The 15,053-nt window shown below is 35.0% G+C and overlaps 3 protein-coding genes across 5 annotated transcripts; all 3 read right to left on the reverse strand.

Annotated features, from left to right (window-relative positions):
• Positions 1-400: 400 nt before the first annotated feature.
• LOC311075737 (uncharacterized protein) lies at positions 401-2,226 on the reverse strand. 2 transcript variants are annotated; one of them, XM_084103323.1, is made up of 4 exons: positions 2,018-2,226; positions 951-1,077; positions 802-869; positions 401-713 (listed from the first exon to the last, which is right to left on the reverse strand). In XM_084103323.1, exons 1-4 carry the CDS (start codon positions 2,094-2,096, stop codon positions 691-693), a joined length of 297 nt encoding a protein of 98 aa, XP_083959449.1. In that variant the 5' UTR covers positions 2,097-2,226; the 3' UTR covers positions 401-690. The 2 variants fall into 2 exon arrangements, with proteins under 2 accessions (XP_083959449.1, XP_083959450.1); XM_084103324.1 differs by lacking the exon at positions 2,018-2,226 and adding an exon at positions 1,663-2,011.
• A 570-nt stretch (positions 2,227-2,796) lies between these two features.
• Positions 2,797-4,069, reverse strand: LOC311075728 (uncharacterized protein). 2 transcript variants are annotated; one of them, XM_084103293.1, is made up of 4 exons: positions 3,849-4,069; positions 3,637-3,769; positions 3,460-3,534; positions 2,797-3,333 (listed from the first exon to the last, which is right to left on the reverse strand). In XM_084103293.1, the coding sequence occupies exons 1-4, from the start codon at positions 3,919-3,921 to the stop codon at positions 3,291-3,293; spliced, it is 324 nt and encodes a 107-aa protein (XP_083959419.1). In that variant the 5' UTR covers positions 3,922-4,069; the 3' UTR covers positions 2,797-3,290. The 2 variants fall into 2 exon arrangements, with proteins under 2 accessions (XP_083959419.1, XP_083959418.1); XM_084103292.1 differs by having other exon boundaries at positions 2,798-3,336; positions 3,849-4,058.
• A 3,653-nt stretch (positions 4,070-7,722) lies between these two features.
• Positions 7,723-9,321, reverse strand: LOC311075730 (uncharacterized protein). The gene is made up of 4 exons (XM_084103295.1): positions 9,180-9,321; positions 8,633-8,759; positions 8,450-8,528; positions 7,723-8,257 (listed from the first exon to the last, which is right to left on the reverse strand). Exons 1-4 carry the CDS (start codon positions 9,256-9,258, stop codon positions 8,222-8,224), a joined length of 321 nt encoding a protein of 106 aa, XP_083959421.1. The 5' UTR covers positions 9,259-9,321; the 3' UTR covers positions 7,723-8,221.
• Positions 9,322-15,053: the final 5,732 nt, after the last annotated feature.

A 15,053-nucleotide genomic window follows, 5' to 3' on the forward strand; every position in this document is an offset into this window, starting at 1 on the left:
TCATGTTCGTTTCTGTTTTTGTTTTATGAATTACATAACATCTTTCATTTGTTTAGTTGCTGTCCAAGTAATCACCGGTTGATTAATTACATGGCCTTCTCTGTGCATTAATGCTGTTCTCCACTAGATGGCGCACATTCTATTACTGAAACACAATATGCAGTAGGCTATGTAGAGAAATATTTCACGCAAAAACGAAAATTATCTTATAATTGGCAAACTATCAGTATGCTGACCTGTTTTTCCCCCATTCAATTACAGTCAATGGAGACTTCAACTTTCAAACTCAAAAAGGACTCAAAAGAAAAAGTATCATTACTCCACAGAAGAGAGAAAGTAATTCTGATTTGTAATGACACGAGGATGAGTAAAGAATGACAGAATGTTCCTATTTTGGTGAAGTATTTATTTAATGATTCAGCTTAAATATAATTAAATACAGAGAAAAGGCTGGATGTTTGTGTGAAAGAATAAGCAGTTTAATTTTTTTTGTCAAAAGTGCATTTTAATTTTAAAGCAGATAAAACAAAGTAATTAAGTGAAACATCTTTTAACATTCACATAAGCTAAAAGGGTATCTAATGGTGCTTGTTTGATTAAATAAACTTACATAATATATATTCTCTTTTTTATATATATATAGATGGATTGATATAGATAAATTTGCGGCATCTTTAGGCCTCCATTGGCTCAGTTCTCAATCTCCTTCAGACCTAGAGGAAAGATGATCACATTATAAGTGTTTTTTTTTATTAATACATAAGCATCATATTAAGATGTCATATTAATTTAGGGCCATACCTTTCAGTCTGAATTGAATCCAGCGCGCTGTTGGATCAGAGCAGTACTTGTCTTTCTCTGTGTAGAATCTGCAGGACAGATATACAGTACCACTGAAATGAACACAATATCAGGCATATAAAACTGTGAAATGTGTGTAGAGAGCTTACATTATAGCATCCACACACGGACTCAGAGCATTCTGATGCCTGTATCCAATCAGTTTAACTTCAGGAGGGATTCTTCCCTTCGACACTTCCTTACAGCAAGTCACTCCAACTCTAGTGGGCCGACGATCTGAAAGAGAGACAGAGATTGAAATCTCCAAAGCACTTGTACTGTGCGTACTGTATACAGTATGTGTGAAAACAAGACGATCTTGATCTTGATAAGGGCTCCATCAAAGAAAACAAAACTGTGCTATAGCTAAACACAATCTATAGTAATGGATTCACCATCATTAGTCCACCCAAAAATGAAAATTCTGTCATAATTTACTCACCCTGATGTTCCAAACGTGTGCATTTTTTTTCTTCTGCTGAACAAAACAATATTTTGAAAAATGTCCCATTGACTTCTATTGTATTTTTAAACAGAAACTGTTTAGCTTCTAACTCTCTTTAAAATATCTTCTTTTGTCTTCCACAGAAGAAAGAAAGTCAACAACATGAGGATGAGTAAATGATGACAGAATTTTCATCTTTGGGTGGACTATGCCTTTGGATTATGAAACCAGGTTGGTGTGAATTAAATGGATCATAAATGCAAAATCTGAGTGCAAATATAAAAAAAGTTCATTAAAATCAGCAGATCCATAATAATCAGTACCAAAGGCTCTTATAAAAATACAAATCCAATGATAAAAAAAATCCCCAAACTTACAGTTGACGTGCTGCTCAGTAACACACACAAGAGCCATCATCATCAGAGCTAATTTCCAGCAGAGATGCATGATGTTTGCTCAAAATATTCACAAAACTAGAAGAGGAAGACGCAGATTCTGTTTTGAAGGTGCTATCTAGACTCAAATCCTTTTATATGGTATTGTTCAAGACAGGATATTGACTTCCTTTGCATCTCTAACCAGTAAGAGTATCCTGCAGACCGAATGTGACAAACCAGTCGAATTCATGATCACAGCATTATGATGTCCTGCAAATTAAGGGTTCTTCCAAAGGTTTCTCATAGTCAGCAGAAACAGTATCATTGACTGTGTGCTGCATGTTTAGTTACTTACAGTTGCCCAGTGCACCAGTGAAGCATCCAATGAGGATGACCAGAACAGTGACGGTGATGAATCTAGAAGTCCAGGCCATAGCTCTCGGTGTCCAGATCACAGGTGTTGGTCAGTTAGTTGGTGTTGATTATGTATGTTTGTTATTATGAGGAGGTCTTTTAAGAGATGTACAACAGCAGTCAGAAGGAATAATGCGTCACAAACTTAACACCACCCTTTTGAAACCATTGCATCAAGTGATCATCAACTCTCAAGCATTCACACCTCTCACCCACAATACATCAGTTTTAACCGTCAGCATAATTTATGAGAAACCAATATCCCCTCTTAGAAAAAAAATGCAATTACAGACCACAAATACACGTAGCTCCTTTAATGAGTTTAGTTTATGGGTTATGTTTCTGCAAACTTGAAGCTGATGTGTTGATCTCCACTTGATGTCCTTTACCTCAATGGATTTGTTGACATTTATTTATTGATGGTTTGTCAAGAAGTAATTTTATATTTGTCATCTATAACTAGGTGTGTCTTCAACCATTTTTCTCCTCATAAACATTTCAACCACACGCTCATTTCATACATTTCAACTTATTTATACAAATTAGCATTTGATTATGGATGACATTTACATAAGTAGCACAAGGAAGGACATACATAGTCATCAACCAACTGCTAATGTAAGAATAAAGATGCTAAAGAGAAAATGTGTCATCGTTTCTGACAGAGACCTCTTGCACACATTCAGAAACATCAACCACAAGCAAAACCAGTTGTTGCTGATCATAGTTTATTTGTAGTTTCAGATTGCACTCGTTCATTTGCATAATCAACACAAAAATTTCCAGGTTTGCTCTCATACAAATCAGTCTTAATTTCACTCAGACTCGCGTCATCCTTCTTAACACAGTTCATCACCAGTACATTGAGCGAAATATATTTCAATGTGAAATATAATATATAAGCTAATAATTTATTTAAACACATTTGTTCTAAAACAGTTTCACTATTATTCAGTGTATGAATAAATTTAATAAATTAAGAATTCGACCACATACATTTTAAAAATTCAATTTGAATACACCTAATTTACTAACCGTCACGTTAAATATTTTCAAAATACAACAGCAAAATCTCTTAAACTTTAGAAATGTTTTTAAAACAAGTAACTACTTCAAGTTGTGTTCTCATTATGAGTTTGCTTTTAGACATTCATGATTCATGATCTGTTAGTTGATTGGGAAGATCCTCCCACAGGAGTGAGTTTACTGATAGATTATGCTGGTGGTGGCGTGGAAGTCAGGCTTTTGTTTTGAGCTCTTCTTTAAAAAACAAAACAAAAACAAAGTGAATACAAGAATACTATGCTAAATATACAACACTTTATAAGATTATGTTGTTACAAATTCAGGTATGTTTCACCACACTTGTTGGATTTAACTTACAAAAGCTTCCTAGCTTCCTCCCTCACCCATGGTAGTGTCCAATCAAGACAGAACTCTCCTCGTTTAGTCTTAAAGCTGTTAAAGAGAATGAAAAAGTTTAAAACAGAAATCTAGCATCAGATGCTGTTGATCTCTAATCATGACATGTTTTCTTTGGAAAAGAACTGGGATTCTTACACGACGGCCTTCACACATGGAAGACTTTGTTTTTGCAGCCTGACACTGATGATAGGATCAGTAAACTGTTCTCGAGTTAGTCTGGAGACGACTCTACAGCAGTTGATCAGCTTCTGATTACCACCTGCTGAGACTGAAGAACAAGGTACACCTCAATATTCTGCACCGTTCCATCAGATATAATAATATACAAGCAGTTTCAAGCACTTTACCTGTTATAGTCCAGATCACAGATGCAAAAACCACAACAGCCAAACTCCTCATGAGGATCCTTTGTGTCTCCATTGTGTCAGTCGATCTTAAACTTTCACTGCTTGTGTCTGAGAGAATATATTCAAGACTCTCACTAGTTCACCTTAAATAGTCAATAAAACGGAACTTAAACTGCATGGTGAATATCCTGTCCGTTTATTTTTGTAGATGATTTCATCATTGTTCTGTTTCATCACCTTCACCATATCTGGCTTTCGCGTTTTCGCACGCGAGGGGGATGGATGGAGGGGGGGATGGTACGCCCGTTTGATTGACGAACTTACTGTCCAATGATTCTAGGTGGTCTTGGAAATGATTGGCTGGAGTTTTTCGAGTCCTACCCGTTCCACAGATGATTAAATTGCTTAATTTTCATTTCAGTGCTTCTAACTGTAAGTGGGTTAGGAATAGGATTTCAAGTGATTCTGAAAAAATGGACAAAAAAGAGAATCACATACCCCACCTTTAATACAAATTCAATGTATGCTGAAAAAAGCTAGTTATTTTTAATATTCAAATAGGAAAGTGTGTCAATAGTGTTTTTTTATTTAGTGATTCAAATAAATTTTATCTTGTAACATTGACCATTTGTCCATTTAAATTAAGCAAAATAGGAAAGAGCTGACGTCATACTGTTACTTCAACTAAGAGGTTTGTTGGGGAGTTTTGCTAGTCGGTGCGATGGGTCAAGTTTTCCATTTCACAATATTCTCCATAACTGTCAAATATTTCTGAAATGCAAGACACTGTCATCCTTTGATAACAAAGTTTAACACATTCACCACTGAAAGGCCATTTTCAAAAATAAATAATTAAATATATTATATTAATACAAATATTAAACTATACACTGTAAAAAAATCTTTTGTTGACTTAACTCATTATTTTTTGTGATCTTTTTGCATGTTTTTTTTTTAGTTAAACTAACTTATTTGGAAAAGTGTACCTGACAAGTTATAAAGTACAATGAACTGATTTAATTTAGTTAAGTAAACTTCGAATTTATGTTCAGCCAACTAAAGTTAAGTTTTCTAAACTACATCCAATAAGTTCAGCAAACTAAAGTGGTGTTTTGAAACCTGCAGCAGTACCAAATAATTAATTACTACTAGAACATTAATTTGTAAAATACATTTGATTTAAAAAAAAAATTATGGAAAATTAACGATCACTGATACAATTTACAATAGTTAAGTCACCTTTATTTATATAGCACTTTTTACAATACAGATTGTATCAAAGCAACTTCACAGTGATAACATGAAAATAATACAACAAAGTTTGTTTCTAGAAGAAAATTGCGTCATCTTCCACCTTAAGTAAGGCAGATCAATAATATTGTTGAATATTAAATGTCCCCAACTCAGCAAGCCAAAAGCCAAGGCAACAGTGGCAAGGAACCAAAACACCATCAGATGACAGAGTGGAGAAAAAAACCATGGGAGAACCCAGGCTCAGACTCAGTTCTCCTCTGGCCAACGAGCGAACAGTGTATGATTATGATCCAGGCAGCATTACAGATCAGAACTCAGATTGGATCAGAACATTCAGAATATTTATCCAGTTCCATCTGATTGGAAGTCGGAGTCAACACGGCTGTCGTGTTGATGATGAGGCCTTCACAGGGCTGATGAGACTGGCACTTCAGGGATGCGTTGTGGATGGGTCCAGGCGCAGGTCCACTACCTGATCTGGATACGGCCCGGATCCGGCTGACTTCAGTAAACCTTGGAATAAACAGAAAGACTTACATTAGCGTAGATGCCATTCTTCTTATGATGTAACGAGTACATCAGGTGTTATATACAATACAATTTTTTTTTTTTTGCAATGAACTGCAATGAAATTGCAGAAAACAACCTCATGGAAAGGTGTTTTACACCTGTCTCAATGCATGTCTTGTGGATTAATCTGTTACATAACATTAAACAAGATCAACCCACAGCATTCAATATAGAAACATCCTTTGTTCCAAAAGAAACCGTTTAAACATTGTTAAACACATTAAAGACCTATGAATTGGCTTAAATGCCATTTTAATATCAACTAAGTTGCCAATTATTTATACTCTCAAGCTTCAACAAATTCATCAATTAAACTAAACACTCTAAAATGCCACTCCCACAATATACCAACAAATGAAACATCTTTTTCACAACATTTCTTTCAAAAAGAAACTGAAAACCATTAAAGGTGTTGTTCCAACCCCGTAAGACTTTCGTTCATCAAAATCCAAACACTGAATAGTAATAATGAAAACCGTGACATTTCAAACCACAGACGTATTACTTGCTATTTACATCACCCATATCGATTCAATTTGACAGTTAACGTTACTTTTTTTTAATTCAAAGATTGTGGTGAAAACGTACCTATATCTAGCGGTCTGCAACTGAGATGAAACTGAGGTAAAAAAAAAAAATCCGGTTTGGTCCGGTTGGTGAACGAGCAGCTTTTAATCAACTTGACTGAAGCTTGAACACAAGGAAGTAAAAAAATCAGAGAATCTTCAATGTGCAAAAACACTCTGACTCGAAATGGATAATATAATTCTAAAACGAACTAAAAACTTGCATCCACTTTCACAATATAAAATGTCACACTTACTCTGTATCACTCCTTCTGAAGACACGTAAGGTCCAACATGGAAAATCATCCGTTTTCCGTGGGCTTCTCTCGAAAATTCTCAGAGACAAAAAAATTATTCACCGAATCATCTTGAGAGGTTCATTTTCATGAATCGCTCAAATCCGCCCATGATGGATTGAATCTATGAATAAAAACTGAAACAGCTTGACAAATTTTTAGTGTAATTTAATTCATCTGTGCTCATAATTGTAAATAACAGTAATGTTTTTAATGTACGCACTAAAATAAAATTGAAGTTTAGGTTTTAATGCAGTCTACCAGACAGCAAGATATATATAGATAAATTAAGTTTAGTTTACTAAGTTTAGTTTACAAAGTAAATTTACTTCTATTAAAGCATTAGAGTATAATTGAAGTAAAACCAGCAGAAAATTTAGTGCAGTTGTTTCAACTTACATTTATAAGTTAAATTAACAATTATACTTGTTAATTCAACAGAAAATCTAGTGCAGTTGTTTAAACATACATTTTTGAGTTAAAATAATTTAAGTTGTTCATTCAACTTTCAGTCTAGTTGAGGACAAGAAAACTTAAAATATCTTGTTGTCTGGACAATCTAGTTATCTCTACTCACAAAAATAAGTTGAAATAACTAAATTGCAAAAATATTTTTTACAGTGTATAATACAATTAGCTCATACACAGAACAAAAAGTGGTCAGTGATAGTTCACCCACAATGAAAATTCTGTCATTATTTAATCACAGTACGTCGTGATGTTTCACGCGATGCTTTCATGATCGTGTTCTGAGGTCATAAATAAACGTGCTTCATAATCTGAGAATGTGTTTGTTCTGCAGGTACTGACTAAATAAATGAGCATTCTTAGACGCGTTTGACTGTCATTCGTCTGGTGGAAGATGATGCACAGTTCCCATCATTAGAATGTTGTAGAGAAATGGAACATATGACTCTACTGTTTCATCTGACAGTCATAGGGTTTTAGTGTGCGTGTGTGTGTGTGTGTGTTCGTTCATCTCCATTACTGTGACCTCTGGGTTAAATCTCTGCCTACTTCAGAAACACACACTACACCCAGATTACACACAAAGTCCCTCCCTATGGTCTGATGGTTTCAAATCACTTTGTAAGATGTCCCTAACAACTTCTCATTGTTGTTGGCCTCAGGCCTTTGTTCAAACGTAAAGATCAGCAGAATTCCAGAAATAAAATGACATGAGCGATCTTGTATTAAATATGATTCCACAATATTTTTATTAAAGTTTACATTCATAATGCATCCAATAAACTTTTGTAAGCACTTCAAGACATTTAACTGATATATTTGTAATAATTTAGAGAAGAAAAGAGAAATAATATTAGGAAAATAAATATGTTACTTTGTTAAAAAATAAATAAAACATTGAACAAACAAAAAGCAGTACTCCTTACAATTGTGTAATATATTAAATTCTAAAAATAAAATAAATGTTTATAAATTAAGCATTATAAATAAAACTAAGACATTTATATTTCAAAAATAAATAAAAAGATAAAGGAATAACCAGACTTAGACTGCACAGCAGCTAAGTGTGAAAGCAAACCACAGATTGTTTCCTTTGTGAAATATGTTCAACATGTTTTTCCCAGCGTAGAAGAGAGTGTATTAAAGTGTAGCTTGACTGACTGACACGAATGAAAAGTGTGGCTGGTGAAGACCAAGTTCAAATCCCCATGTGTGTCGTTTAAGATTTAGTATAATCTTCACATTTTACACCCATCTGTTGAATTAGACCAGAAGAAAAACAGGTTAGGAAGTGTCCCTTTACATGATACATATGACAGTATACAGTACATTGTGTTGATATAAACCTTGCGAGAAGACGTTTTCATATTCAGTTCAGTTGTTCTGTATTACTCCTTACGCATTCCACAGGTTTAAAAAAAAAAAAAAGTACTCTGTAAATTCTAACCTTTTCTAGATGCTTCATCCTTCTACTGAGCCATTTAGCTTTAGGATCGATGCAGTACAATTTATTTTCAGCAGTGAACCTGTAAAGATGAAATGGAGAAATGCATTTAGACTGCAGATATTGGCACAATAAAATGCTCTTTGACAAAAAGAGATTCCTTTGAATGTTGCTGGACTGACTTACGCTACGGCCGCAGCACATTTGCCTTTTGCTGGAAAGATGTAACATTTTGTGATTTTGATCGTTGGATTTTCTAATGTGAGCGTATCCTCTTTGCAGCATACTGGCCTTTTAGGGTCATAAGAGATCACTGCAAAACAGACAGAAAAACATCCATACATTTTCCCATTTAGTTTGATTTCAAAAGCTATTGATTCTTTATGGTGTTTGGTTGTATAAATAACACTGTTCAAATTCTAACACTTGGGGAAAAAAATAGCCCATCTTTTTTCCATTAAAATATGAAAGAATCATTAAAACAAGATAATTTTATATGTGAAGCAAAACTGCACAATATATTAAGACTTAAAGAACATATCTTAGATTTTTCTTAACCCACTGGAAATGATTTTTTTTTCTTGTCTTAAGCATGAATCTAAAAATTTTTTGTGAGATTTATGCCTAAAAACATAATAAACATTTTTTCCAATCTGATAAGAAATACAAAACTTTTTTTTTAAATTAAACTTTTTGCGTGGAGAATGTAGGAGAATAGGAGAAGGATACTCACCTCCTGATGTAAACGCACACAGGAACACAACCAAACAAATCATAACCATCAGTTGTTGAGATGCTGAGTACAGGTGCATGATTTCTGAGGGATCTTGTGTGCTGTGAAATTCCACTAATGGTTTATACTGCTCTTGAGCCGCTCTTGCTTTTTATGTCATCAGAAAAAAGGGAAGTATTGTCTTTCTTCATGCTTCCTATGAATAAAGCGAATGGAATAACTTACGCCATAGTTAATCATTCTGCAGCATGACATGCACAAAATTATTTTTTATTAGGATAAACATTTACAGATATCAGTTGTTGCTTCACAGCAAGATTAGCTATATGTTCTAATTATTTGATATGACAAATCATGGATGACAGGAATGATTTAAGAGTATCGTCATAGGGTTTCTCTGAAATTTGTCATTTGTCAAGCCTCAAATCAGGACATGTGAAAGGAGTGTAAAATACAGGACTGAATAATGGGACATCAAGTCACCCTAGTCTGATGATGCTGTGTCACTGTTCTTTTGCAAGAATGAGCTAATCAGAGGAAAACATTTAGAATTAAAGGGGTGGTTGAGTATGATTTCACTTTTCTAACTCTAGTTAGTGTGTAATGTTGCTTTTTGAGAATAAACAACATCTGCAAAGTTACAACACTCAAAGTTCAAAGCAAAGGGAGATATTTGCTTTTAAAGAAATCGTTTTTTAAGGAATACTACAACAAACGGCTGGTAGAGACTACACAACATTCCTCCAGGGTGATACACCAACCCTAAAATTTACATAAACCCGGCACCCTGGGAACACGCAGTCCATGTTGAGAAGAGGAAGAGTTGTAGTCCAGTACATTTGTGAGTCAGCTCAAACTGTAGCATCCGTCTTTACACAAGAAATAGAAAGTCACTCTGTGTGCATCTCACAACAGTTCCTATATGAGCGATTTATAGATTAGCATGACAGAATATGCTAACTGAAGATAGTTAACTCCACATCAGCAACATGAATTCAAGGCAGAACAGTTTCTGTCATTTTAGTGTGTGTCTGCGTGAGGTAATCGGAGCTGCTAACACACGAGCTCTTGAAACCATTCATTTAAAATGCCAGACACAAAACGGTGCGTTTTTCTAACCCTCAAAAAGTGACAACTTTAACATGCTATATAAAAATATCTGTGGGGTATTTTGAGCTAAAACTTCACACACACACTCTGGGGACATCAGATATTTATTTTACATCTTGTGAAAAGGGCATTATACCACCCCTTTAAGTAACTGTATCAAAACAGATCAACTCTGTGAACATGTATTATATTATTACATTATGCAATAAAAAAACAACAACAATATTAATTAAACACTATATGCAACTAAAGGACATCAGTATTACAAAAGTAAAGTAAAACTTATAACAAGTGTCTTCGGCTAGTGTGAAATCACACCACAACATGCTTCCTTTGTGCAACTCGCTCAGGCACTGAATCGTTTGGAGCGACGTGTCACTCTGTAAAACCGTAACTCAAAACCGCCAACAAAAAAGATCTCCTAATAAAGTAAACTGAAACAACCTTTTGTCAGCGATGAAAACTGTATTTCTATTAGGTTCAACACCTGCTTGTGCAGCGTCTTGTGAACGAGGTAAATACATTTTCTCACCACAAAGAGTACCAAAACACTGATAGAAAATACTAAAACAAGTACCGTGTTATTATGTTTTTAATGACATTCAGAACCATGGTATGGGCTATTAAAGTAGGCTACCATGTCACATGGAACTGCCAGAGTATAGGCTACTTTTTTTAAAGGTAATTTTGAGGAACTGTGTCATTTAATAAGTCTTTTAAAGATACCTAAGCCCATAGTTACATTAATATAATATAACTTCCCAATTTTTGAATGTCTTGTTTGGGGATGTGTGTACCGTACGAATGCAAAGTTGTTATTTGCTTCATGTTCGTTTCTGTTTTTGTTTTATGAATTCCATAACATCTTTCATTTGTTTAATTGCTGGCCAAGTAATCACCGGTTTACTTTGTCAACCCAATCGAGTATCCCCAGAGTGCAGTCTGGACGATTGGGGCGGGGCGACACATTAAGGAGGGGCTACACGTGTCGTTCATTGGTTTATAATTCAGCAATCTTATTGGTGTGGACACTTGAGGCATGAGCATGTGCATTTCTTTATGTACGAGTTTATGAATGATCTACTACGCTGTTTGGCCATACTACAGAAATATTAAGTGATAACCATGACGATTTCAATAATCAATTGGATAATGTTTTGATTAACTTAATTACGAGTTAAACAGTTAATACGACTTAATAAGTTAGATGAAGTTACTGTAAAACAAACAATGCCTTCATGCAGGCAGACCGCCGTGTAATATAGCCTACGTGCTGCTAAATCTGGGGAACGAATTCTTCATTCGTGGCCATGATATATAGGCTATATAGCCTATACCTAGGTCTATATCAAGTGTCAAAATTATTTGTATAGCGCTCAATTCACATCGTTTAAAAGCAGCTTTACAAAAAGTCATATAGGCCAATATAAGCTTTAATATTGAGCAGTTCAGGGCTGGAAGATATAAAGAAATATGTTGCTGATATAAATGATACAATGTTTGAGATTTAGCTATATTATATTTATTAATTTACCCATCAGATAAGTCAGTGCCACTTTTTAAGTGAGCAATGAGCATGACTGCATTAAATTACTAGCATTGCAAGGAGAGATAGCCTGTTAGGCTGATAGTAGACAATATTTTCTGAATGTCATGCAGCTGGGCTCTGTAATTTTACATCATTAATCTATGCTTCTTCATTTTTCCATTAGGATCAGTGAATAAAAACATCTCGGGATTTTACACAAATGATGATAATTTGTGACACAGTTCCGAAAGTGTGTTTTCAATAAGACAATATTAGGCTACCAAACAATACAAGCCCTGGCCATTGTTTTTTTTTTTTTTTTTTTTTTTGCGTACAATGGGAATTAAAAACCCCGCAGTGCTGAAAGTAGGGGGAAAAATATATACTAAAACATATGTCGATCTATAGCAAATATTATTATTTATGTGCTCAAGAGCGTATTTAAGTAATAAATATTCATATTCTCTGCTGGGTATTTTTTTGAAGTAGGCTACTGTTATATTGCACAGATTTACAGCAGTGATTTTTTTAATAGTTAGGCTACAGCTATATACGAGTGTTAATATGTGAAACTATGTTTATCCCGTAGACGCAGATTATAACATGAACACACAATGCGGGGGAGAATCAATAAATAATTAGATTTTTAATACCTGATGTCACAGTCACAGATAGTCGTAGCAGGCCTATATGTTAACTGGCTGACAGCCTATTAGAAAACAGGAACCTTTAAAAACTATAACATAGACCTATACAGAACTAATATAGGCCCTGGCTGGCCCTCATATTTCATTAACAGGTAAACAACAAGGAAAATGAGTTTGCCATTAAACATACAGTATGTAATTTTTTTCGCCGCTAGGGGTCGCTAACCTCTTACAATAACAAAGGCGTAGTTTGATGACGCAACATTTGCTAAGAATTATGGATCTTGTTGTCAACGTCAAGCCGACCGATCTAATAATATTTATGGATGAGTGAATACATCGATGTTTTTATCATGACTGTGATATAAAGCAGGTCGGGATTGCTAAGAGACAGCTATCAGCTCCACACGCGACGCGAGTCCCGCGGATATAAAAGGAATATGGACATTTCGTTCTACCGAACTACACGCAAATGCAGAATTACTACTTACAGGCCAGTTTATTAGACAAATTAAACTTGTGAGGTAACGCAGCGCTGTTTCACTTGGTCTAACATTACACTATCACACAGGGACGGACTGGGGCTAAAAAACAGCCCTGGACTTTCTCCCAAATAGGCCCATCATCCGGCCATTCGCCCCTGTGCGACAGACACTAGCGAGGATGTCCTGATACTATATGCCACAATACTGTAGCCTATCAGACAGCAAGTAACATCTCAAAACCAATGATGATAATTGGGGTTGTGTTTATTAATGAAGCCTCAGCCTTCAAATAAAGACAAAAAATGTACAATGCCATAAAATACAAATAATGAAATGTCACTGCAGGCTACAGAAACCCCAAATTACACAAACTTGTAATTATAAAACATATAGCCTAGTTACTATATACCAGGGGTCTCCAACCTTTTTGTGTGCGAGGGCTACCTCAAGGGATAAAATAATCTAGAAGGGATTTTTATTTGTTATACTCAAATATTTATTATACATATAACATGGTGAAGCTTTTTTACTTTTCACCATCATATGAGAAATAATAAAATATCTTGATATTCTGGTTCAGACTTACAAGTGTTTAAAAAAAAAATTCCTGGAAAATTATGAAAATATTTATTGATTTTTTTGTTGATTTTCTATAAACCTATTGTATGTGTTATCAAAGTATAAATATAAATGAATAAATAAATAAATAAACTGCCATAACTTCTAAACAAAACATTACTGCATTACATTTAATACATTTATACATGACTATATTAATATAACAGCATTGTTTTACTAAAGTTAATTCATTGTGGTGTGAAATGTCTTCTAACTGGTTTGTTTTCGGAACAATGTTTCGCCTGTTTTTTGCGTCAATATGTTGAGAATCAGCGCTGTTTCATCTGGCTTTTTACAAGCTTAAATCACATAGTCATTTGTGGGTTTATAATAGAGATAAGATAATTCTGCACTGAATTTAAATGCTTCTCAGTGGATCGCGCAGCTCTGTGTAATAATGTTCGCGTGATCGAGATCTGCTTTGGCCGCGATCGCTGTTTTTGGGCCGAGCTGATAATGCGCTGATCAGATCAAACAAGTTTTGTTCTGCTTTTTGAGTGTTTGCCATTTGATGTTTCTCATACGCAACGCAAATGACAGAGTATAATCAAAGAGAGTTGGGTAATTTTGTAAAGGCAAAAGTTCAACGAAACGTTTAGTTGAAAAGGTCGCAAAATGATAGGCTACCATTTATTCGAAGTCTGGAACCCCGACAGCAAGTTGGGGCTATTTATAGAGTGTGTTTAGTGGGCAACTCATATGCACCACGTTGGAGACCACTGCTATACCTTAACTTAACTATTCAAATATAATGTAAGCAAATTTAAAAGTGCAGCCTTATAAAACTAACTTTCTGTCGGTGGCTGTAGACCGACTCTTCTTCCTCAGTTGTTGTTTTTTACACGTAGTATAAGTGATGGTATTAGTGCCCTAGTTGGCTGTTCATATTGCTTTATTAGACTTTTTTTTTTGTGCCGACGGCCCTCGGTTGGACGGCCGTTCTGGACTTTTCCAGAATGCACAGATTGTCAGTCCGTCCCTGCTATCACACTAAACTGCATTTGAATGTGTTGAAATTTATGTGTTAGTTTGTCTGTATGAGACTAGCAGTAAGCTAGATCAACATTAGAATAACATACAGATCATATTCTAACATTTTATCATTGTTGAACTATATAACATTGATTAGTAATATGTAAATGTGCTCACCTGTTTAATAAAGTACAAGTAGGAGCGGTCGAAGTCTCGGACATGGAGCTCTCGTTTATTTACTGTGTCTATGGGAGCTCTGGGCATCTCAAAAACACCGCGCTGATATTGATTCTTGTTTTAGTTCTCCTTTTTTATCCAAAGTCTGCTTGCCATGGTCCATAATGTTTGAACGAAACAACAGCGTGCAAATAGACATTGCGAACTACACAGTTGTCCACGTCTGTCGCCTTGGTTACTATCAGAGGGCTCGCTCTGGTTGCTATGGCAGTACGAGCGGAAACCAGGGACAACGTGGATATGACGCCATTGACGGTGACAAAACGGAAATAAAGAA

This window comes from Abramis brama (genome assembly GCF_963993115.1).
Source record: "Abramis brama genome assembly, chromosome: 24".
Taxonomy (NCBI): Eukaryota; Metazoa; Chordata; class Actinopteri; order Cypriniformes; family Leuciscidae; genus Abramis; species Abramis brama.

Bases quoted from the DNA above. Each gene is read 5' to 3' on its own strand.
- LOC311075737 (XM_084103323.1), bottom strand. From the start codon at position 2,096: ATGGCCTGGACTTCTAGATTCATCACCGTCACTGTTCTGGTCATCCTC. The intron at 1,078-2,017 runs GTAAGTAACTAA...TCTCTCTTTCAG, and splicing joins CACTGGTGCACTGGGCAACT to ATCGTCGGCCCACTAGAGTT. The intron at 714-801 runs GTATGGCCCTAA...TCTTTCCTCTAG, and splicing joins GATTCAATTCAGACTGAAAG to GTCTGAAGGAGATTGAGAAC.
- LOC311075728 (XM_084103292.1), bottom strand. From the start codon at position 3,921: ATGGAGACACAAAGGATCCTCATGAGGAGTTTGGCTGTTGTGGTTTTT. The intron at 3,535-3,636 runs GTAAGAATCCCA...TCTCTTTAACAG, and splicing joins CCATGTGTGAAGGCCGTCGT to CTTTAAGACTAAACGAGGAG. The intron at 3,337-3,459 runs GTAAGTTAAATC...TGTTTTTTAAAG, and splicing joins GAGGAAGCTAGGAAGCTTTT to AAGAGCTCAAAACAAAAGCC.
- LOC311075730 (XM_084103295.1), bottom strand. From the start codon at position 9,258: ATGCACCTGTACTCAGCATCTCAACAACTGATGGTTATGATTTGTTTG. The intron at 8,529-8,632 runs GTAAGTCAGTCC...TCATCTTTACAG, and splicing joins AAATGTGCTGCGGCCGTAGC to GTTCACTGCTGAAAATAAAT. The intron at 8,258-8,449 runs GTTAGAATTTAC...CTAATTCAACAG, and splicing joins GGATGAAGCATCTAGAAAAG to ATGGGTGTAAAATGTGAAGA.